General features: G+C 36.0%; 2 protein-coding genes across 4 annotated transcripts in view; one reads left to right on the top strand and one right to left on the bottom strand.

Annotated features, from left to right (window-relative positions):
• The window catches only part of LOC122638069, a 100,487-nt gene that overhangs the window by 11,348 nt on the left and 64,113 nt on the right, over positions 1-25,026 (top strand). Inside the window, exons 2-5 of one of the 3 annotated variants that reach the window (XM_043830713.1) lie at positions 22,458-22,526; positions 22,614-22,708; positions 22,784-22,883; positions 24,534-24,613. The gene's annotated coding sequence lies outside the window, so the exon portion shown is untranslated. Of the gene's footprint in view, positions 1-22,457; positions 22,527-22,612; positions 22,884-24,533; positions 24,614-25,026 lie in introns of those variants that run through there. The other 2 variants (XM_043830714.1, XM_043830715.1) reach the window with 2 other exon arrangements.
• On the bottom strand, positions 12,119-14,289 carry LOC122638074. The gene is made up of 2 exons (XM_043830723.1): positions 13,109-14,289; positions 12,119-12,916 (listed from the first exon to the last, which is right to left on the bottom strand). Exons 1-2 carry the CDS (start codon positions 13,502-13,504, stop codon positions 12,506-12,508), a joined length of 807 nt encoding a protein of 268 aa, XP_043686658.1. The 5' UTR covers positions 13,505-14,289; the 3' UTR covers positions 12,119-12,505.

The following is a 25,026-nucleotide window of genomic DNA, read 5'->3' as shown; positions in this document are numbered from 1 at the left end:
AGAGCGAGGAAGGAAATGTAGAAGAAACAGAGATAGGAGCCTCGCGCGAGGCCGATCGCGACGGCGAGTAGTTAAGTAGCGATCTAACCGGAGGCTTACGCGTAAGAGCCCTGCATACCATGGAAAGGTCGTCCGGGAGCATGACGTGCCATATTGTAACTCGAGTACGTATTCTCTCTTTTCCCCTTTTTTTATTTCTTTATCACGCACTCGCACAAAACTATTCTTTTATTGGTAGGAAGTAGTAACGGATTCAGTTCGGATCATTCTTCTCGAGGTACGGGAACGAAATAGAGATGACTTTTTCTACTATCGATTGGAAAAGTCCGATACGTTCATCTCATATAGCGATAGAGCATGAAGAAGTGCCAGCAGGATTGAATAGCAGTTTTGCTCTTGCATAGCGTAAAAGACGTATGATCAAGAAAGGAGGATTGGAGAAGAGAGACAAAGAACAAAAGAAAGTAAAAAAGAAAGAGGAAGGGACTCGGAGTGATCCTTGAAAACAGTTGAAAGACTTTGCCGATTGGTGCCGGTCCTTAAATACATGATGCATAGAGGAATCGTTAGCACCGTGGGTGCTTTCCCTCCCTCTCAATCTTCGTTTAGTCTCACAATGTGAGAGGGTAGATACGAGGGGAGAGACAGTGGAATAAAGAAACAGAGGGACCTTCGGGACCTTTTTGAAAGGGCCGCCAAACACGTTCAACGTAGGCCTCTCTCGTGCATTTTCTTCTCTCGCTCTCGTACAGTCTCTCATAGAAACATTGATTTTTTTTATCCCTTTTACTCTTTTCGTGTTCTTTTACGTGTCTACTCATATACAATATATACGTATCTACACATCTACGTAAATATGCACGTATCTTTCTTATCTTTCAGATTTTTTTCCATTGTTAATCTTGCATCAAATTTGACTTCTATAGCGGGATTATAACTAGAATTGTTTATTTATAGTAGCACTTGGAGAAAGTTCCAAAGCGATTCTCATTTTATATAATCGCAATAAAGCTTTTGCTGTAAGCAGTTACCATCTTGTTTATCTGTGTTATTGTTTATTCGATATTTAAGTAAATGATGATCAGTCATCGAATCGTTTATTTAAAACAAATCGTCGATTCTATAAGCATTTGCCTATGAAGAGCAAAAATCTGAAATAAAATCCACGATCCTTGAAAGGAATTTCAGGGTTCGTGTAGCCTTGTGTAGTTTCCTTTCTGTTTCCATGGCAACTCATGTAGGGCGCACGCAAGTTGGGATGACTTAGACGGCTACAGAGTTTTTTCTCAACGATTCTGACAACTTTGCTTTAGTTTAAGTAGAATCCTGTTGCCGAATGAACTTTTTCTTTTGTTTATGCTTTGGACGATTTGTCACTTGTTATTCCAGAAATTACTCTAATGAATGAGCCGTTACAGTTGATCGCGATGGCTTCAATTCTATCGAAATTTAATAACAGAAAATCTAACTCTTCCGAATCGAAAATAACTAATAGCTTTACCGACCTTTAAAATAGAATCGATTACGACGAATCGCAACTATAATACATTTCGAATATGAACTAACAATAAGTATAAATTTTGCATGGTTTACATCGATTTTCCTTTTTTTAAGTGCACGATATCTCTCATTGTCTTGCTCAATTTTCGGATGACTTCAATAATTAACCGTTTGAAACTAACGAACGAAGTCTATCGCACTCTTCTCTTTCTTCTCACTGCTCATGTGTCCCTTTCCTACAGTATCTTTATATATTTGTATTTAAAGGCATTTGGGACAAAATCTGTTATATAGCTATGTTTTATCTGTAAATTATAACAATAGAAAATATATACAAATTTTTAATAATTATTTGCTCGATGCGTATTGGTATACTTGACGGTATGTTCTGTATCATCTACATCGCGTACGTAATTAGATAAACATATATATTGTTGGCGTAGCAGGTGGCTTTCGATTCATTTTAACTTTCTTTGTTTTTTGTCTACTTGTTTTGTTTTTATCTATTTCATCAGAATATTTGCGTTTGCAAGAGAAACGCGAAGCAATTTTTTTTGAGATGGATCCACGATACAAACTTTAACTTACTCTTCAGCGAAAACACGAAAAACAATTTGCGCGATCGTTTAACTAGATTTTCTTCTTTAGAGACAGGTACAAATAGTTAGAGCTGTTAACGGATCACCAGTTAGTCTTTACGGGAAAACTTGCGAATGTTTTCTTTTTCCAACAAACTTCTATCGTTTTTATTATCGATATTCGTGCTTTTTTTTTTACATAATTTACAAAGTTCTTTAAATCAAATTAATAAAAGCATATCGCTTCTGTATGTTATATATTTCAATTTAATGAATTTAATTTACATCTGTAATTACGTTTTTCAAAAATGTCGTTTCTTTCGTTTATTAAAAAAGCAAACGCTTTCTCTTTTAATATATGAATAAAAATTCGAGAAAAGCCGTTCGATAGATCACAACTAGATTAACTCTTCCAAGTCTTATTGAACTAATGATCTATATCGTCATAGAGCAAATTTTCTGCAAAATCCTTTGAAATGTAAAATTTCTTCGTACTCAATAGCCTGACGAGCTTCATACCGTGATGGTTCTTGCACTCTTTCAAACTCTACGCGATTATTCCGTGGATGAATTCTATTGCTTTTGTGCGAATGAAAATTATATTCGTATTTAGATTCCGAGATCGAGTCAAGAACGTGAGTTGCATGTTAAGTAGCTTGATGGTGACACCATCGAACGAAAGGATACAAGAAACACTAGTTTTAATATTACACTAGAGCGTTAATTCCACGCGTTAACGCATTAACTCACATTTTTTTTATTACGAATTAAGAAAAAAGAAAATGAAAGAATTGAAAAAATCTTTGTTTTGAGTTTGATCGTACGAAACAAGTATAGATGTATGTAGATATCTATCTAATACTATCCTAGGCGAATCATTTTACATTTGTATTTATCGTCTTTACTGTTTTTGAAGATACGAAAAAATATCAAAAAAAAAAAAAAAAAGAAAAAAAAATATTATTTGATTCAAATCGTGTTTTTCTAATATGAATCCTTCTTGAAAGTATTCGAAAGGAAATTTATTTTAGTAGGTCTTTATTATTTTATCCTCAATGAAATTGCAAGGTTTATTTTTTATTTTAGGTTTTTCTTGATTTTTTTTATTTTTTATTTTAAGATTTATTGTTTATTTTGTAAGATATTGGAAGGTTGAGGAAAATAGTTACGAAAGATCAAATATAATTAAATACTACTTTTACTTGCGCTCTGCGGCTGTTGAACACACACTGTTTTTATGACAGCCTTTCGTTCTATCCGGCTTTCTTGCGGTCGGAAGGATAAACGATAATACTATATACGATTTTTCACATATTATTTTTTATTTATTGTTTAAATTTTTATGAATTGTAGAGAACAATTGCAACCATAATTGTAAAATATGTCATGTGAACTGAAACTTGTAGATTTAAAACTTCAACATTTTTTCCACTCAATCGTGATTTTGTAAAAAAAAATGGTATTCTGTGGCTTTGTTATATCATGGGTCATTGTAATACACTAACAGAAATATAACAGTCTATTAATTCATACGATTTTCGCTAGAGTTCGTTGCAACGACTTATTGTATCTTGTGACTTGCTATATAATATATAATATATTATATGTCTATATAATATATAATACATATATATTATATAGTTTACATGTGTATGTTATAAGTTGTCATGTGTATTATCTAGCATACATATGCATCAGTCGACTGGGGTATGCTTTGATGTATTTTTATACTGTAATCTTGAACTCTTTTAAAATGTCAATTAAATTTTGTGTAATTCGAACGTTTGATTTATAAATTTAAATTTGGTTCGAAGCTGCAGAGATATGTCGTAAGATATGCAATGCATTTGGAGAAGATGTTGTAAAAGCACATAACGCACAAAAATGGTTTAACAAAACTTTTTTCTGTTGATGGATCACTTGTAGATTCATCCCATTTAGAATGGCCTTGTGTTATTGATAATAAAGAATTACGTATCCTTATTAAAAGTAATTCGAAAGTAATCAGAACTTTTTAAAATGTTTAAAGTCAATAATGAAACAATTCTTTTATATTTGCATCAAATTGGAAGATCATTGGAAACAGCCAAAACTAGTTAATCGAAAGAATTATTCTTGTCAAAAATAAAATTTCAGAAACCACATATTACAAGATGTACTCGTGAAAAATTTTTATTATATTATGAGAATAATATCCCCCATATTCTCTTGATATTTCTTCAAGCGATTATTATCTTTTCTTAGGAATAGATAATCACATGCGAAGTAGACGATAAACGAAAAAAGCAGAGATTGAAGCGGAACTCAACAGATTTCTTACTTCTAAAGACACAACATTTTATAAAAGAGGAATTTATAAATATGTATTTTGTTGGGAAAGGGTCATATATTATGAAAGTGACTATTTAATTAAATAAAACTTTTTATAAAATTTTTTTCTTTAATTTTTACTTTAAAAACTCACATGAATTTTCTTGGCTCCTAATATTTAAAAAGAATATTGCCGGCAATGGTACCTTAAAAAGTGAGTTAAAAAAACAATTTTCATGCCACTATATTTTTCCTTATGAACAAAGTAAGTTTGTTTGGAAATATATTTGTATTATCAAAAACCATGAAAATTTACAAGATGGTCAAATTATATGGGTCAGTTTCTATATAGTATATTGTATTTAAATTGACTTGGAATAAGAAATTAAGCGATGGTGGGAAAGAAGAAAAAATCCAACAATCTTGATGCCTTGCTCAAAGAGGTTTTTTACAAGTTGTTGAGATGAAGTAAAGGTTTTCTGTTATCGAGGAAGAAGAATCATTAATCAAATGCGAAAGAATCATGAGACACGATCTGTCATGCGTGGAATTATTCATTATTTTTTCTTTCTTGCGTCAAGTAGCTCGTTTATCAATGGATCATGTCATTCACCCTTCCACTCTTCCAGAGGCATTACGTATCCCGTACGTTTCTATATCTTAACAGACCGTGAATCTTCGTGATTAGCTTAATCAACAGTTTTCTCCGTCTTCCTTATAATCCAATTAGATGATCATGTATTGTTAATAATAAACTACTAGCGATTATAAAAAATCAAGAAATGATTATCGATTGTTACAATTAACAGATCAAATTTATAAATAACGATCTATATTCTACAATCTATCAGCGTAATGAAATCGTCATGCAACTCCGTAACGACAATAGATTATTACTTTTTATTATAAGAAAAACAGAAAAAAACAAATTGCATCGAAACATGCGACCATCGGATAGTTCTTTTATTTCCGAGTACTTTTGAGTGAAATACTTCCCACTGGATTTGAAAAACAGCGATCCGTTAGAGGGAGAGAGAGAGGGAGAGAGAGAGAGAGAGAGAGAGAGAGGGAGAGAGAGAAAGAGATCTTGACGAGAAATGAGACTGGAAATTAATGAAGAAGTTTGACCAGGTGTCGATGTTGGGGATAGATAGGTTTGAATGGAAAATCGAGCTCGTTCGTTCGATAGAAATATTTTTCCCATTGACCTGCTTGGACGATATAGTGGATATCGACAATTGCTTTCGATTTGTTCCGGAAATTCAATTCGGTCACTGGGAACAACGGGCGGTGAGAGAGAGAGAGAGAGAGAGAGAGAGAGAGAGAGAGAGAGAGAGAGAGAGAGAGAGGGTAGGAAAAGGACACTAATTTTAATGGATCTAAGATCACACCCTATGTATCGGCGAACGAAATAAAATATATTCTTGGTTCATTCTTATTCTCATCACGATATATCCATATCCATTTTGATTAAATTTTTCCAATTTATACGTTTTCTTTATCAGCAAAATGAATTTGCACATACGTAGCTACGTCGTTGTTGTTTGTCTCACTCGTATTACATTTTTTTCAATTCTTCATCGAATTTCGAGAGATTCGATTTCAAAGTGAAATCAATAAATGTGAATCCACTGAAAAATCGAAATCGTGCAACATATCGAATAGAAGGAGGAAATAAGAATTATGATAGAGTTGAGGAACCTCAGCTAGAACGCATCGATAAATGTATCGGCAAAGCCGATATAATTAGCCATCGCTTCGATGTTTCGCCGCGCAAAATTTTCTACGTGCGTTTCCATCTTCGCTTAAGTACGTAAAAACTATCGATACTTACGTATACTTGTAAATTTAATAAGTGTACTTTTAACTATCCACACGGTGTGAGATTGGAAATATCTACCATTTACCGTCGATCTGACGAATTTGAATTTCTATGCAACTTTTACATTGGAACAGTCCTAATTTCAAAGAATCTTGACAAAATGTGAATCGTGCTTTAAAAAATAAATGTTTACTTATGGAATTCGTGTATAAAAAGATTAAATAATCCGAGATCCGTGTCGATATATTGGGGTGGGTACGTTAAGGGAAAGTACGTACCATCTCAAGGGGAAACCAATGTCATTTGCCAAGCTGCATTCAGATAAGAGATGGTTTCTAGGATCGGCTTGGCAACGGACCAACGGCAGAAGGAGAAAGGTCGTTTAATCCGCGGATCAAGCAGTCCCTGTACATACGTACCTATGTATTTTCTTGCCGAGTTATGCGGTACGCGTTCACTGCACCAACCTTTCTTTCCCGGAGATAAGGACTAAGGTTTAACGATAATGTTTTACCTTATCGAATGTCAGCTTTTTTTCGACCAATTGGTTACTACGGAGTACGGAAAAATAGAGTTGTACAGTATTCTCAATTAAATTTTGGTTATATTTTTAAAAGTATATTAGAAAATAAGTATTTATCGATTTACTTATTTTCTATAAATTCATTATAAGAACTGTCGTAAAATTCTAAACACTTTAAAGGATTTTTCTGATTTCTATCGGAAGTAGGAGAGAATTAGGAGTAGTGGATAGCGTCAAATGAAAAAGAGAGTAATAACACCGTTTTCGAGCTCATAACTCGACTAGTCTGGGACATAACTTTGTTAATTTCTAACGCTACGAAACAAGCAGCGATTGTTGATTAATTTTGGTAAAATAAAGTACTGTTTTCTCGAGAGTTTCTTTCTTGTTTTCGAGAGTGTTTCGATTTAGCATTGAAAGATTCAAGTATGTTTTATCGCGAATATTTATTTTGGGTATTTTAACGCTGCTACAAAGAAGAAAGCGAAGAAGAATAGGAGAAGGAAAAAGATCTTAAGTATATATATCTCTCTCTTTCGTATTTTCATGTAAAATTTTCTTTCTTGCGAAGAGATTTTACCGCGTGTTTGGAAATTCTCGATGAACTTGCGCGTAGACTACGCGCTTAATATTAATATTCTCCGTGCAACAGACGCCAAGTTTAGGATAGTTTCTGAACCGACTGAACCAGAGACTTCCGCATCTCTGCACATCTATCTACGTATAGGTAGATAGATAAATACATGCATGCGTGCATGTACATGCCTAGATAGGTATGAGAAGCTAGATACATAGGTAGCTACATAGGTGGTAATTACATGGATAGGTAGCTAAACATATTAGTATCGCTGAGGGAAACTTTTCCACACAGAAAGAATGTTAGACACGTCCGTAATTTTCGATGAAACGTCTTTAAATGCAGTCGTAAAATTTCGATGTATCAGAAACGTTTCTTCGTCTTGTCCATAATTCGTAGCGAGATACCTAATGAAAGGATCGACGTCTCATCAAATTTTTGAGAGCCATGCTTATTGTATATATTTATGCGCATGCCTGATTGTAAATCGGCGATAATTCAATTCCACAGATGACAATATGTAAATGACGGCAATAACAATCAAAAGGCGATAATGAAAGCGGACGTTGATATAGGCTGGTAAAGCCTAGCAGTGAGAAATCCGCGAACCGAACGGCAATCCCGAACGGCAATCCTGAACGGCAATCTAGCAGTGACCCATTTTCATGCTCCTCTCTTCTCTTCCCGCTATCCAATTTAATTCTGAAAATGGTCTCGGCCATTCTCTTTGTTAACCGGAATCATTCTGTTGCTGTACAGATAGAGACACCCGGAACTACGAGCGTTTATAATCCAAACTCTTTCTCGTCGATAAAGATTTCGTGGGAAAAAGGACGTGAGAACCTATGCCACGTACCTATAGGCCATCTAGTTTAATCAATAGTTTAGACTATCTATTCTTTCGTTTTTTGCTGAAACAAAAAATTGACCAAAGAAAAAGCAAGTAATTTCTTTTTAAGAAATATCAATATCATATATATCGATGTGCTGCGTAGTTGTCAACGAATGAATCTCTCTTTGAAATGATATTTTTTTTTTAACATTCTTTGATACGATCGAAAGAAACGCACATATCTATCCGTTATGTATAATCCATTAGACTGGACGTAAAATACACTGTGTAAAATACACTAATATGTAGATAAAATATGTAATTAATATTTCTTTGTATAGCGTAAAATAGACACGACCAACTAGTTCCGGATTAATGGCTAACACTATTTTAAATATTTTTGTAAAGGAAAGAAATTTTCAGTTAATCTTCGTCACGTGTAACTTGATTTTTGGTATAAATTTCAAGTCAATCTATTCAACCATTGAGATAGAATTATAGGTAGAATTTGTATGTATGTGTGCACGCATACATACGTGTTTGCACAAATGTGTATAATTTATATGCTTTGTAGAAAACTTAAATAAATTTTGCTAGAAAACTTAAAGATGAATACAGATCTTTTATTAAATCCATAAATAGAGATTTTCATCCATTCGAAGCAATCTTTGATGGTTTCTATAAAAAATAAAAAAGAAATTATTATTCGAGAAAAATATTTCTACGAAGTTTGAATACATTTTTGTTGCATATGCAATTTTTTATTTTTATTTTTTTTTTAATTCAACTTTATAGAAACTGGAAGTCGTGTTGAATCAAAATTACTTGAATAAGTTCTCATTGCAAATAATCTTATATTTGATACAAAATTTCAAGTAAATTCATCCAGTATATACGTATATGTATATAGGTATACCTATTATACATATATAATTTTGATACGAAAAGTAAGATATAAAAAATAATATAAATGATACAAAGGTAAAAGGGTTTTTAGATATCTGAAATAGTTTTTGAAATAATTATCTGTTAATTTATATCGGGATCAGAAGAAAAAAATAGTGCGCAAGTAAAGTTTATTACTAATTAAACCCGATAATCGTTCACACCTGAATTTTTCATAATTAATATTTTTGCTCTTTTCCTCTCTCTCTCTCTCTCTCTCTCTCTCTCTCTCTCTCTCTCTCTCTCTCTCGCACTCTCTTTACTCTCTTTCACTCTTTCAAAAAGTTTTTAAAAAACAACTTATGCAAGTAACAACCATTGCGCGCTCTCGTTAGTGCATGTATTAAATGACCAGATAGATGAAACGTGGATGGATTGGGAGAGTTGAAGTTGGAAGAGTAGAGCTAAAGATTTAGGTGTAGCAGCACAACTCAAATCGACTTTTAATGCTACGAACGAATATTTTGAACGGTTTTGAAGGGAGATTTTGTTAAAGCGCGAATCTTAGCGTGAATTTTTCGAACGAATTTGGAAGCCGTCTGGGTTGCGTCTCTTGAATTGTTATGGAAAAGAAAAAAAAAGGAGAGGTTTCTAAAGTAGCACCGATCTGCACGAGTACCGTCGAGGAGGGTCGGACTCTCTCTGTTAAATTGCAGCTATTTTGTCGAGCACTCGAGACGAGCCACGCGCGCCATATCTCGCTAACGTTTGTCGTCATCGAGAGCAAGACGACTCGAATTCTTTTTTCTCTTTTTTCTTTCTCAACGCCCGAAGCAGTGATTATTCTTCCTATCAGCGAACAAAATTTAAAAGATAAAAAAAAAAAAAGAAAAATATAAGAAGTAAGTTCTCTTTGAACGGAGAACAACTCGTAAACTTTGCTGATCTCTTAATTAGATTTCGTTTCTAAGGCAATCCTTGGAAAATTTCTTCAGAATTTTCCGGACCTTTTAAATATTGATTTTTTTTTGTCAATTTCGAAAGTGTCGTCTTCTTGTCTCGTAAGCGCTTTTGCATACACCTAGATACGTATATGTGGATGACGCTTTTAATGCGATCGCTTCAATCAGAAAGACATTTTCTCTTTTTCTCTTGTTTCACATCTTAACTGATCTTATATAAAAAGTAAAATGTTAGGACTGTTAAATTGAAAAGAAAAGAGTGCTCGGCGTTTCTCGATCTTCTTGAGGGCGTGAATTCTATCCTGGATGAGGGCGGTGGGAATATGAGAGAGGAAGGTTAGGGGTGGAGAGATGTAGGCATCGCGTCGTTATGTTTCGTGACAAAGGAGCGTAAAACATCGAGCGGCAAGTTGGAGGGGAGGTAAGTCGGTGGGAGAACTCTGCGCGTAGGTGTGCGTGCGAGGAGGAAGGGAGGATTTTGCGATGGGTGCCACAGAGGGTGGCGCAACGACTGGAAAGGATAGGGGTAGTCGACAGCAGACAGTCTCCACTTATTGTTAGACTGAAGCGAACCGACGAAGAGTTAGCTATCTATCGGCGAGTTCGAGGCTCGAAGAAGCGCCTACTAACGATAAGGGACGCCGACCGTTTACCATCGGATGGATATAAACTTTTAGCAAAATCGACAATAATATCGTCGGTTAGAATAACATTTATGTCTTGTTTTTTTATTTTTGATCCACTCAGACGTAGATATACTTAGCTAAGTAAATACGTATGTCCTTGCGGAATACGAGACAGGTATAGAATACGTCTGGTGCGAATGATTGTTGTTAAATCGTACTCAAGCTTTTTAGAATCGATTTTAATTAAAGGGCAGATTAATGTACAGTTGTGATCGAACGAATGGGATATCGTAACGACTCGATGCTTTCTGCGAGTGCTTACGATCGCGTAACGCTACGAACCGACTAAAAGGGAAACTGTGAGAAAAGCAGTGAGAGCGAGAGAGAGAGAGAGAGAGAGAGAGAGAGAGAGAGAGAGAGAGAGAGAGAGAGAGTATAAGGACGAAGGAAAAAGGAAAAGCGGTTGAAATAAAACCGGTGAGAATTTTGCATAGAATGTTTGCACGGCCTACGTCCTGTCTGGTAAAGGCTCTTTGGGCGGTGGGCGCGCGCACTCGTTGGTCGTTAGTGCTGGATGTACTGGATGAAGAGGTAGAACGTAAAGTATGGGTGTGTGCGTGAGAGAGACGCGTAGGCGGCGGGGGTGGTACGCGTCGAGACTCCCAGTCTCCCTCGCACCCAGCCGAGTGGAGAAGGTTGAGTCGAGTCGAGTCGAGTCGAGTCGAGTCGAGTCGGGTCGGTCGATATCCCTGGCTACAACGAACGCGTCTTCAAGGCGAGCTGCTAACGTACGAGTACCCTACGGACGCTTCTTGATGTTTCATGTATCACCTGCTTGCGATTCGTTCCAAGGAATTATCCCGTCCATCTTCGTCCTTTGCAGGACAAATTAATGCTGTTGAACGTTGGAAAGAGAATCTTACGAAAATTACTTTTCGATACTTTTCTATGATAAAAACAAAATGTTGTTTCTGTAATATATTTCTTTCCTCTTTTCTTCTCTTGCATGGCACAGTATTGCAAAAGCGCTTGCAATTTTATGCCGAGTTCATTACAAACACTGAAAAGAATGGCTGTAATCGATAAACGATAAAATAAGAGCTGATAAAAGATACTCGCGAAGGGAGACGGAGAGCACTTCCTTGTTGATTTTACACCGTTGAGAATCGGAAAGCCTGTTGAGAATGGAAAGCCCTGTTATCGGCGAAGCGCGATCGCTCAGAAATGGAATATCGTTAACCCTTTGTGAAACGAGACGCTTCGCTGACGATGAAAAAAAAAAAAATCCATTTGAGCAAGAAATTTAAGCTCATCTTTTTTTTTCTTCTAGTATTCAATAAAGGCCGAGTTTAAAATCTTGAAATAATAATGTCATTTCTCTTCGATGCTACGTCGATTGGAATCGCATTTATTTCAAAGAGAAATAATATTTGTCGGTATATACATTTTCTAAACATCTTCATTTCTAATTAATTTGCAGGAACATATGCAAATCGTTGCGATATATAATTACATTTTCGTTATTACATATAAGTCGTGACCTTCGAGTTTCGAAACGATTCTTTCAATGAGATTTAACCTTGTCTTATTACGCTTAAAGAAAATGTGTGTGTGTTTTTTTAATGCAATTGATATGTTACAGAATATATATTAAATTTTAAATTTATTTTATTGATAGATGTACAAAAAGGAAAAATAACTTCTCCTTTTTCAAATGAGAACGGCGGAAGGGGAAAGGAACAGGTAAGAGTGTAGAAAAAGACGAAAGATAGATGATGTCAGCATTAGCTGTTTAGTGCTAATACGATAAAGATTCTCTCTAGTCGAATGCGATGCTATCGATGGAACTATATACGTAGGTCGCGTTTCTTTGGTGCGATGACGAAGTGTTTAAGAAAAGTTCGAAGGTGGTAGGTAAGTGGAGGAACGATGAGTACTGATGGTCGTCGTCATTGTTTTTGCTGTCGGATAAACGATTTTTCGCATAGCGTAAACCTTATACTTTATTATGACACTATGAATTTCAGTTTCAGCAGAGACCGCGTATTCGAAGGGCATTCTTCCAAGGCTCGCAGCTACATATTTGCCAAAACTTTTGTACTCATCGACTTTAATCGCGTTATCTTCCTTCTTTCTTCTCCTTTTTCGTCTCTCATCGAGGAAGACATCGACGACCGATGATCCCTTTCTTTTTGAAGCAGAACTGCTTTCGATCTCCGAGCTGGATTCGTACGTAGACAGATTTTTCTTTAAATTTGTAACGTTTCTTCCTTGATTATCGCTGTAGAAAGTTTGCCGGATCTGAAAAGAATCGTTTGCATTTTTACGACGATTCTTTTGTTTTTATCGTTAATCCAGACAAAAATCCAAAATTGTGTACAATAAGAATCGCTTTCTTGCTGTTTCATAGACGAGTAAAATGTGTCATGCGATGTAATTTCGAGTATCTCGCGCGAGGTGATTTAATAAGATAGACCGAAATGAGTCACTTACCGTTTTCGATCGATCATTCGATCGATCGTTATCGAATTGGAGGTCACATTGCGACGGTTTCTCAGACTTTCGAAGAAAGTCGTCGAGCAGATCGAACCATATGACTCTCGGTCGAAAGGCACCTACTGTCCCTGGTTTTTCTTCACTTTTTTCGATTTTCTTGACTTCCTGTTGGTAAGCCGATTTAAGGTTCTTTATTTTCCGGGCGACTTCGCGCGGCCCGAAACCCGGTATTTGCATTTTCCGTGATATCATGTCAAATGCGGCATTACGCGAGAGTTTGCTTCCGTAATCCTCGGAGGAGACGTTCCAGAGGCACTCGTAAGATCGATAGAGTTGGATAAACTTGACGATCGTGTCATTTGCCATTCGATGAACGTTCGTCTTTTTATACATTCTTCTTAAGACAGAGATAAAAACACGTTAAACATTTACTTTTTGTTTCTTTGTTTTTCACAATTTTCACATTGAAACTCAACGCGCACCGTGGAGTTACGACGTATGGCAAACGGAGCAAACGAATGCACAGACAATTGCCCGAGCTCGGTCAACGAACGACTAGGAAAAACGTGCTCGTTCACGAACGAACGTGACTCACTCTCTTCGAGGGAACTCTTCGGGTTCTCTCGGTTTCTATCTCCCTCTCTTGAATCCTTGTCTTTCGCAAAACTCAAAAAGAAGAAGGAAGAAGAAACGTTCCTTGTAATCTCAAGTAATTACGATAAGGAAAGTTTCCAATGTAAATGTTTATAGAGGTCTTTTTACGACTTAGATATATTCCTTTAATTGTTATTATCATAGTAAGACGAAGAAATATTTCGTTTTATTTGGAAAATTCGAAAAACATTATCGTTAATCGTTTCGATTATTTCGTTTCACAAGGAATCGAAATGTCGATGAGATCGAAAACAAATTGTGGTTATTTCCCTTTAATTTATTTGATAGCTTATTCTCATGTCCAGCGATACGAATTAAATTTTTAATTAACGTGTATTTAACATTTAGCTAGATGAATTCGCTTCTATACATGCGTATATGTTTACGATAAACTTTTTGCAAAAAATTATTCTACGCTAGAAATATCACGGGGTTCCAGCAAACGCGTATACACGCCTGAATAAAAGTTGCATGTTACTGCTTGCGCCGGACAGGTATAGACGCATCCGAAGCGACGAATAAAGTCCATGATGAATTGACAATACGCTGGCGTATATACGTCATGCATGCACACTTATACGTCGTAAGTACATGCGTGTCACAGAGAGAGCGTGCGCGGGTGTGTATCATAATCGGTGAACTCGAACGATCGCCAAGCATCGAGTCGATCGTTTTTCATTCGAAATCGTTCGATTTATTTGATCGCCACTTAAACCTGTTTTATCGATTACACAGAGCGTTGGTAATAAAATTATTTTCGGTAGATGGAGCGTTTGAAGTCTCAGTCTGTTTCCGTTGATGTCGAGTTGTACGTATTATCCGAAGAGAAATTCAAGGAGTAGACGAAGTGTATGATTTCTTTCAATATTTAGTAACATTCAATGCGATCGGTAAAACAGATAAAACGAGTAAAAAAAAAAAAATCAGCAAGGAGATATACAAGGAATACTGTTACAGAGAATAAAGTGACGAAAGTATTAAGTCGTTGCCTTACGCGTAAATAAGTTCTCTAACATAGATTTCGTTGTCGAGAGATCGAGATTTAGTTTCTTTTTTGAATACGTGCCTAGATTTACGAGATATAGATTGGCGCACACATTTATTCCTATTTCGAATAGTTTCGAAGGATGAATCTTTCATGACCGGTAACGTTAGGTTGCGTCAATTTTTAACGTCGTCCCACGTTCTACGCACAGCCATACAATCAAGGCAACTAGTGGCCCGTGGATCGCGACCCACACCCCTACTACTCGCCTGTTCAATAAGATGAAAGAAGACGATCCCCACTACTTGACACCGGTGTACCTCGGCTTTTGTATCTCTCTATTTATGGATAGTCGGTTGGAGTGGTGGCTGGCGAACTTATTTAACTAGCGAGGGAACGGATTAGATATAGCGAGGACTATGCGGCCCGTACAGGAGAAGATGTTGTTCATCCCTGGTCTAGACTGTACTCCGATCCGCTGTCTAAACTTTAAAATGATTTTGATTGGATTTGTCTATCTCCGAGCAAATATGATTCAATTTCGGCGACCACACGGAACAGGATCTCTACTTCGTCCATGAAATTCCAAAAGCTTGGAGAACCGTTGGATGAGCAGCAAGAGAGAAACGGTTACGACCTCGACTTTCTTACGTTCGAGAGTATTAACCTGGTTACACGTAACACCTTTCGCCGAAGAGACTGATGTAAAGCTTTTAGTTTTAATTACGACGGTTAGCATCAATTACAAGCGCTTTGAAATTACTTTCGTCTCGCTTTTGAATCAGCCATGAGCAATCATCTACTTTCTATCGAACTCTTCCCTCTCCCGTCAAGATATCTGAAAATGAAGAATGTTCATTTGTAAGTATAACTTTTTACTATATTCTGGAAGTAAATAGATATATTTACATTTCATTATTTTTGTCGGAATAGCAACAGCGACAGTGGCAATAGAATAATAAAAATGACGTAAGAAAAGGGATAAAGGATTTATACGTTGAGAAGGGAAGGAGGTCTTTATCATACATGGGTATTGCATACGTTCGTTAACATAGGAGGACGATGTCGGATAAAATCGTCGAAAGTACCTATGTCTCGATCTCGCCGGGGTTCTTGAACCACCCTTTCCTGCTACCCTCTCGAAAAGGGCTCCTCTTGCACACGCTTAAAAAATTGCCTGCTCTCGCTTTTCGTTCTCGACATTTCGCGTTCCTAGCTCTGAGCATACGGTTCACGTTCCCTCCATCTCTCCGAATCCTGCGCTTTGCTCGCGATACGTCACGTATCGCCACTACGTTGCCAGGGATACGGAGAGGAAAGGGTGAAAGTGAGAGTATCCGCGTCTGTTGTTATCATCCGTATTTAGCTGTATAGGTATCTATCGAAAGGATGCCGTGAAAATTTAAGAATGCGCTATAACGGAAAAATGTGAGATCTCTCTTTGCTATTTCTTTTCGATTGTCTTCTTCGAGGATGACACTATCCTCTCGGGCCGTCGCAAAAATATATTTCGAGTTCTGCCATTATTTTGGACTTATCACGGTTCGCTTATCGACATCCGGCTTACGAGATTGAATCCAGTAAATGCGTCTGTGACAGATAGCGGAGTAACGCGTACAAAGAAAAGCGGAAATGACGCGATGGAAAGACGAGAAATTCGATAGCATTCTTTCGCATGCAATGCGTTGGCTATCTTTTCGGTATAATATATTATAATGTATTAAATATTTTTACGTTTCTATAACGTTTGACATATACAGGGTAGGCCCGAATATTCTGATGATTTTGAGATTTTAGAAAAAGTTTAATTCAGAACTAAAGGTTTTCAATAAACATTAGTCGGAAAATGCTTCTTTAAAAAGTTAGCATTTAAAAATCTCTCAAACCACGGTTATTATATATATTTTTACGAATAATATATAATATTATATAAATTTGTACGAAATAAAAGCTTTAGAGAATTAAATTATCTTTCTAATTGCAATACGTTACATATGTTTTGAGATAACTTGTCCCAAGTTTATACAAAAAGTGTTTTTATATGTATATCAGATGGGTCGCTTAAAACTGAAAGCGTTAATATCACTATCGGTATTATGGTATTATAACGCTTTCTTCATTAAAAAAGAAATTTCTGACATATTTAAAAAATATGTCTGGATTCACTGTTGACGTAAACATTATTTTCGAAATTTTTTATTATTTGTCATGACAAATAAGTTTTGTGTAGTCGCGCCCTTTGAATTTGACAAAAGAAAAGAAATTCGTGCTTCCACTACTGATTTTCCCCTAAGTGGTGTGTATTCTGTTTCCGTGACGAACGATTGCCTGCTTATTTATGTATAAACTGATGCTCGGATCTTTTAATCCGAGACGCGTTTTGCAATGCTCACATGGAAGAATTATGGTAGCACACTCGGACATTTTAATGAGCTTTGATAAACGATTCTATGCTACAAATAAGAGAATATCTATTCGGCCGTTCTTGTTAATGAGTTTTAGGTTCTGAGGTATTGTTAAATTTTAGAAAAATGTATAGTTTTCCTTTTTATATACTAGAGACTTAAAAATCTTATAACTAACATTTAATAAAACAATAAGCATCTAGATTCGTAATTCAAGATTCTTATATGTTATATATCATACAGTACTTTTTTTAATCAAAACATGAATTCCTTTTATGGGGTAGAACTCCCAGAGATATTTTTTATAGTTCCTCCATGTAGGACTCGTTCACTTAATATTATTACTGTTAATAATAATAATATAATAATAATAATATAATAATATATAATATATAATACAATAATAATAAAAATGATGAGAAGAAAAAGTAGAAGATATATATATATATATATATATATATATATATATTTAAATATTATACATATATATCATGTACAGCCTATAATATATGATGATGGTGATTTATAATAACAATAGCAGAAAGAATAGATTTAAAAGATCAATGTATAATGTACAATTTACATTTGCTAGTGTCTCATAAAGATCTTTGTCTTTCCTTTTGGGTGCATTTCATGTATCACCTCGCGTGATCGTTTTTCGCACGAATTCTCAAGAAATCGTAATTTCGATAATTTACATACGTTATCATCCATCGAAAGATATATCTAATACCCATAAGTAAATACGTAACGCTTCTTTTATTTTCATTCATATTCGTTTCTCCTTGTCTTTCTGCCTTATAATTATATAATCAATTTATAATACTAATTTAAGTTTTATTCTGTTTTTTCTTATATCGATCTTATTTTGGTTCTTATTGATTTTTTTATTAGTAAATTATTATTACATTATTAGTAAAACTGTAATTTTTATGAAATTCTATTATGAAATCGATGTGAAGATAACTGAGGATTCACTCTATCATCTACACCGACGTTGTTGTTTTGAACAAATTTAAGCGATTCCAAAGAAGAAGTCGTTATTGCCCTGCAGACTCATTTTATTTTAAGAATTTGGAAAACCCTACGATCAGCAAAAGAGTCTTAGCAAATACGCTCTGATAAATTCTAATACATTGTTCAGACATGTATAAAACATGGCCGTGTGAAGTAAAAAAAATGGCCGAATAAAATATCCTACACTTATTATGTATATATGAAAACAATCGCAAAAAAACATCCTTATAATGCTCTATCTTAGGTTTCCAAATCCATCGTTAAGTTTATTATTATAATGTAGAAATTCGGGACGAGCTTTGAAGAACGAAAACTAACCCGAGTCTTAATAAAACATAAATTTTAATTATTGTGCTTAGCTAAAAAAAAAGGATTTAATATACTGTCATTTAAAATCGTCTACAGTCGTCTAACTTGTCTCACAGTCTGAATTTTACTTCCGAACCGTCTTTCTTGGCTTTCTTTATCCTTTAACTTTATATAATCAGAATAGGGATAAGCGCGTACATAACGTGTACATTTATTCGATAACACTGATACTCACATCCCACAGTAATGTGCGTACTATTTAAATGTTTTTATTATTATTATATTTTATATTATATAATTATATTATATGTTATTATTATAGTATTGGTAATAGTAATAGTAATAGTAAAATGAAATAAAATATAAAATGGAACTAGTTTTATAAAGGAAACCTCAAAAAATAGCGATGAGAGTTCTACCTTGTAAATAGTATAAAAACGAAGTCACGTATTTTGATTTTTATTATAATAATGTATAAATATATTCACTAATTATTATTTTTGGCAAAATATTGTCTGTTCGTTACAAACTTATATATTTAATTATATGTATTAAACATATTTATTATTCTCAATACATTTATCGTAAAAAAAATATGTACTGGTATCGTATATAGCACGGACCATTGCAAGACGCATGAGAGACTGGAAAGTATGAGTTCAGTCTCCTAATACTATTTACTCTAATTTACACTAACTCGATTGTTATGTTACGAGTGAGAATTTATACACCGATATGATGGATGCATAGTGGGAATAGTGTTCTAGAGTTTTGTATTTGTAGTTTATATTTTGCCTATATTTGTTGTCGAGTAAGTAGGTTTGCAGTATTTATAAAATTAGGAAGGTTATAATTTTGTTCATAGTATACAATATCACAATATGAGACTAGAAAAATATCAAATTTTCTTTAAAAGGATATGGATGACTCATAAATTTTGAAAAAGATGACTTTCAAAAGTAAAATTTTTCAGTTCTATTATATTAACCCCTTCGAATCAGATATTTTCTTTCTCAGACATTTTTTTCTGTCATTAGAAATAACCGAGATACTTCTACTTCTACTTTTAGGTGATTCACACACTTTATATTTATATACATATGTTATTACAGTTATTTTATTGTTATTGTAACATATCAATCTTTTGTGAATAACAACGAAATGATATTTATTCTAAATAGTCTCCGATAGACGTTTGATTCATTTATTGAGAAAACAATTACGATATCAATTGGTCGAGCCAGAGTGTGAATATTTTCAAGCACGAAAACGAGAGAAAAGTTTTCGTTCCGTAAAACTTACACAACCAATAGCATAAAAAATCTGTTGAAAGATATTCTCGCTCAGTGCTGCAAGAAAATGAAACTAACTTGTTCATAGAATATAAAGTTATTAGTTGAGATATTCAGTTTACTAAGTTACTTGGAAATAGGTCGATGTTATAACGACATTCGAGTATTTGTAGACTGATCATCGTTATATTCCACATTTTCGCTCTATGAATATAACAATTTTATACATTGATTCATGCAAATGCTTGTCTAAGAGTCTAATATTAGGAAACGTATTGAATTCGTTTATTCGAACGTATGGTTTATAAACAGGGTTTGTTTTATCTTACATATTGTTGCCTTATACACGTGTTTGTGTGTGTGTATAAAACTTTGTTACAGTCTGAGTTCAGGTTTGTAACTTCTATCCTTCAATCCCTTCTTTTTCTTTCTCTGTTGGATAGGAGGAAATTTAAGAAATGTCTCGCCGTTATTACGTAGACTCTTTCGTAGTCTTTCAGACGGTCTCGTATTATCAGAGTGGTTTTTCTCAAAAAAGCAAGGAAAACAACGATAGTGGAGGCTTTGCCATCTTCCTCCTTTTCTTTCGCTATACTCCAAGGAGGCATCGAGAGAGAGAGAGGGAGAGAGAGAGAGAAAGAGAGAAAGGTAAAAATCGAGAGATGATCTCGCCCTCCTGAGTCTATTTACGCGGACAAATGTTTACAATAAACTGGCAGCGTAGTAATTTTCCTGCGCCACGTGCCTTCGGCCATAGACAAAAGAGTTATTGTCTAGTGCTACCGCCCTGTAGAGGATTGTTCCTCTATGAAGGAGAAAGAGAAGGGGGAGGAAAGAAAAAGTGGATGGGAGTGTGCGTAAGAGAAAGAGACAGAGACACACAGAGATAGAGAGATAGAGAGAGAGAGAGAGAGAGAGAGAGAGAGAGAGAGAGGCAAAGATGTCAGGCCGTAGGCGCATGTACATGCAAGAACGTCTCTCGAATCGAACTTTTTCTCGAGAAATTGATTTTCCTCTAGCGTTCGTTCATACGCAAGATTGATATGCTAAAAAGAAGAAAACATAGCAAAACTTTGGATGATTTTGTTCTCGATCTCATCTCTCTGGCGTCGAAGGACTAGATTGATGCGTGAGAGAGAAAGAGATACTAGCAAAGGGATGAAAGGATAGTTAGTGCAAAGCGAGTACGAGAAGACGCCCATAGCAGACGCAACCTGCTGCGTTGGTGAAATTAAACCGCAGGAGCGTGTTCGTGCCGTGGGAATTTCTCCCCGTATCAAAATTAAAGTCACGTATATGTCTTCGACAAGTAGACTCGAGTAGCCAAGTAGTCGAAGAAGAGACGACCGCCGAGTTAAAACAAGCTGCGATTAAAGCTCGATACGTGCATGCACCGAGCTATGAAAGGAAGGCTACTCTAAAGCCACGTTGCTTCTTCGCCTTCGAAAGGGTCGCGTGGAACAAATCGAAACCGTTCGAGTATACCATATAAAAATTAAAGTCACGCCTTACTCCTTGATAAAGGAAGGGAAATCTTTAGACGTACGCGCCTAAGGCCTATACGATTCAAAGTCTTTCCTTTCTTTTTCGCTCGACGAGAGATATCCGTTGTCCTTACTTACTCCTTTCTCTTATTTCTCGCCCTTTCTCTTTCTCTTTTTCATCGACTATATTAATAGGTATAGTTCATAGAGAATCGTGCAACAAATTAAACAAATTTTTTATCAATAAATTAAAAAGCGGAGAAAGAGAGGTGAAGAGAAATGGAAAACAAACATCCTGCTACGGGAATTTGACTGGTTCCCGTCACTCGTTAAATTTTTACCGCTTAGAAAACAAAGACTAAGAAGTTTTTTACAGAATTTTTACCCCCTTTTCTCTTCTTTTCCACAACTCGGTAACATTCTTTCTTAAGCTACTTTAAATGCAAAGTTTGTAAAAAAAAGTAATAATGAAAATAAAAGATGAGATCGATCTCTTGTGATCGAGTCATTACTCCAACAAGTTTTCGTTTGTTCTTTTATATTGTCGTTTTAAATTTAATTGATTTCGTATCGATTGTAAATGCACATAAGAAAAAGTTATAATATTTGTCGGCTCGTATCGATGTTTTTAGATACGAGTATATAGCATCGAATTATTAGTGAAAGGCGTTTTCTTTATACTTGATGATCTAAATTGCGTCGGACAATGAGACCAAGTCACGCAATTTGGCATGCAATTTGGTATGTACATGCTTATATAACTACACATAGATATCTATGTACTTATGCGATGTATACATGGATGAATTTTGCACGGCGAGCAAAAGTAAACGGCATGCATTAAAATTCAAAAACTGTATATTTGCGTTTCATTATTATCGACTCGTGAATCATCAAGGAGAGACTAGCTTCGCAGATTATTACGCGATCGTAAACTCGTTCGACGAGTAAGAGTCTTGGGACGTTATACATAGATGTTTTTAAAGATGATTCAATCGTAATGATTCTCTTTCGCGAAAATTACATTCGAAATGTAATATCAACGTAACGTAAATGCCGTTAAGGAGGTTTCTCAGGAATAATAGATATCCTACTTTTTTCTCTTCTCTTTTTTTAATGAAATGAATATCCAACGAAATAAATTTAGTTCTTCTCTTTTTTTCTTTCTTTCTTTCTAATTGATTGAAATTTTCGTTTCAGGTGATAAGGACGATTGCGTCTTTAAACAAAGATGGAGGACAAGAACGGTTAAGGGAGTGTATTATTAAGGTAATACAACGAAAGTTTTACATTTAAATGTATTTGTAATTCGTTAAGAGGCAAAATGAAAATCTCATTGGAACGAACGTGTTTCAGGGTTCGTAATAATGCCTATGTAGTCTCGCGTCTGTAGAAGGTGCGACATACGTACACGGTGTATTCGTCTTCTTTCTCTCAGCTTTCTCTAAATGGTAGTTCGCCAACCAGTTTTTATTCGGATTACGTTTTTCCATTGGCTTCATGTGCTCCATTTCGTCTTCTTTCAGCGTTCGTTTCTCTCTCTATCGGCCCCTTTTTTCTGAGAATAACAGAGACTTCACTGGACCGACTATGGTTTGAAAGATCGAAGAGATAGTTCATCCTCAGGTAGAACAAAACTTTAACTCGAATTGTAGTCGACATGGAAATGTAGGTCACGGTGCTTCGCCAGATCCATGCGTGGTTGCTCAGAGGATAGCAGTTAGGTAGAGGTACGCGCGGGTATCCGGCATGCGTACCGCGCCCGTAATCCTTGATGGGACGAATCGATTCGCTGCGAATCCTGCGATCCTCGGTGCACCGCCGATAGCCTCTTCGCTATTGCTATAGTGTATAATTTTCCGTTTAACCTAGTCTACGACAAATTTTACCTTTCGAAAATGAAATCCTCGATGATCATCCTTTCTTTCCCTTTAATTTTATAATTTCTCGTTTTTTTTTTGTCCTAATTCTGTCTTACGTATAGTTACTAATTTTGAATACTTTTTTTTTTTTTTTGGAAAACAGGTAGGTATAGACAAAATAAACAACAAAAGTTTACAAATATATGATCAAGAAGTCGCTTCGATGCAGCCTCTCTCTCTTTTTTGAGGCTGGTGCTAATAAATACTAAGTTAGCAGAAGCAAGAGTTAGTTTCTCGTTCGACTACGGCATCTTGACGCGGATGTATTCAAAATGGTGTAATCCCTCTGAAGTGAAAGAATCACGTCGATCCGTACTGTGCAAGAATTGTTACTTGCAATTAAAGAGTGTTCGGATTGCGTCTGCATTTTGATGCCACTTTTGCGCTATTGTATGTTTCGATAAAATTCTACTTCAATGTTTATAATGCATCCGTTTTACATGGCTTATTTACACGCGCGTTTAATAAATAAATAAATAAGTAAATAAATATATTTGGAATAATTTACCTAGATACTTAGATCGATATCTGTAATCCGTATGGGAATTTTGTATAAATGGAAGGTACGATCTCATCTCTTTTCAAACACACGCACGATATTCGATTCAAGTTTAGCATTGCTTTGTCATATGTACTTATATAAATAAGAACATACGTTCTCGTGCTTCTCTATCTGCTACTGTCTAATTTCTTAATCAATTAATCAGGGCAAGAAGTTTGATCTATCGACGTTTCTATTAAAAGATCCGATAAAAAAGGATGAAGAAAAGGAACCGAAAGCGATGGTTGAGCATCACTGTCAACCAACGTATCCCCACTGCTCGGGCGAACGCGCCGCGCGCCCCACCAAACCATAGCCTACAACCACCGCCACTACCAACGACGAACTCCCCTCTACACCTTGTAATGGCCCAGCTCCTCCGCACCCCGCTTCCTGCGTCCGTTGCGCGCGGCCACCAGTCTACGTCGGATGCTTGCCGCGTGCGTGTCGTTTCGTCCGACTCTGCTTGCCCTTTTTCCTTTCTTTTCCTACGCATATACCTCTCTTTATTTACCATCACGAATTTCGACGCGATCGAACAAAGAAGAAGTAGAAAAGTGTACGGGTGCGGTTATCCTCTTTCGTTTCTCGTTTTCTTGTTCGAAGGATCTTCGCGACGATTCGTCGTTGCTCTTTCCCTCTCTTTCTGTCTCTCTCTTCTCCCCTCATATACGTACATACACATATCGCGTACAGAGCGAAGGGAGAGAGAGACAGAAAGAAGCTTCGCAAGAAGGAAGAGTTACGGGGCTCGTCACGACCGCCCCACAAACGTTGCGTCTTTCGGTGATTTGTTTTGACATGTGTGCATAGGCTGCCATATTGGATTATAGCGCATCGTAGCATCCTGGTGAAGGAGGATCGAAACGATTTGCGCGTCCTGAGGAAAGCTGGTGAGTAAAGACGTTTCTCGCTCTTTCTCCTTTGGACTTCCATTTCTGTTGTGTTTCGTGTTCTTTTTGTCTGTTTCCCTTCCTCTCTCTCCCTCCCCCCCCTCTGTCTCTCTCTCTCTCTCTTTCTTTGACCGTGCAAGGAAACAATGGCGTTTTCGTGTCGCTCGATAATGAGCGTCGGGACAGCGATCGCGATAAACCGGCGACGGTTTAATAATGTGCGTTCGAGCGCGGGAGAGTTGGCCGAATGCCACTTCGATTCGATCCACCCTTTGAAAAGAGGAGAGGATCGACAACTTTCCGAACGTTCGGACGTATTCGAGGGCTTTCTCCTAGCTGTTCGTTGGAATCGTCCAATGCTGCTCGATACTGGCTCGTGGGAAATGCAAAAAAGCGTGGCCAATGATCGCTGA

This window comes from Vespula pensylvanica, chromosome 2, assembly GCF_014466175.1.
Source record: "Vespula pensylvanica isolate Volc-1 chromosome 2, ASM1446617v1, whole genome shotgun sequence".
In the NCBI taxonomy this organism is placed as follows: Eukaryota; Metazoa; Arthropoda; class Insecta; order Hymenoptera; family Vespidae; genus Vespula; species Vespula pensylvanica.
This window is presented reverse-complemented; position numbering and strand designations above follow the sequence as displayed.

Excerpts from the sequence above, each read along its gene's own strand:
- LOC122638074 (XM_043830723.1), bottom strand. The coding sequence starts at position 13,504 with ATGTATAAAAAGACGAACGTTCATCGAATGGCAAATGACACGATCGTC. Across the intron at positions 12,917-13,108 it reads CGAATGATCGATCGAAAACG|ATCCGGCAAACTTTCTACAG; the intron begins GTAAGTGACTCA and ends GATTCTTTTCAG.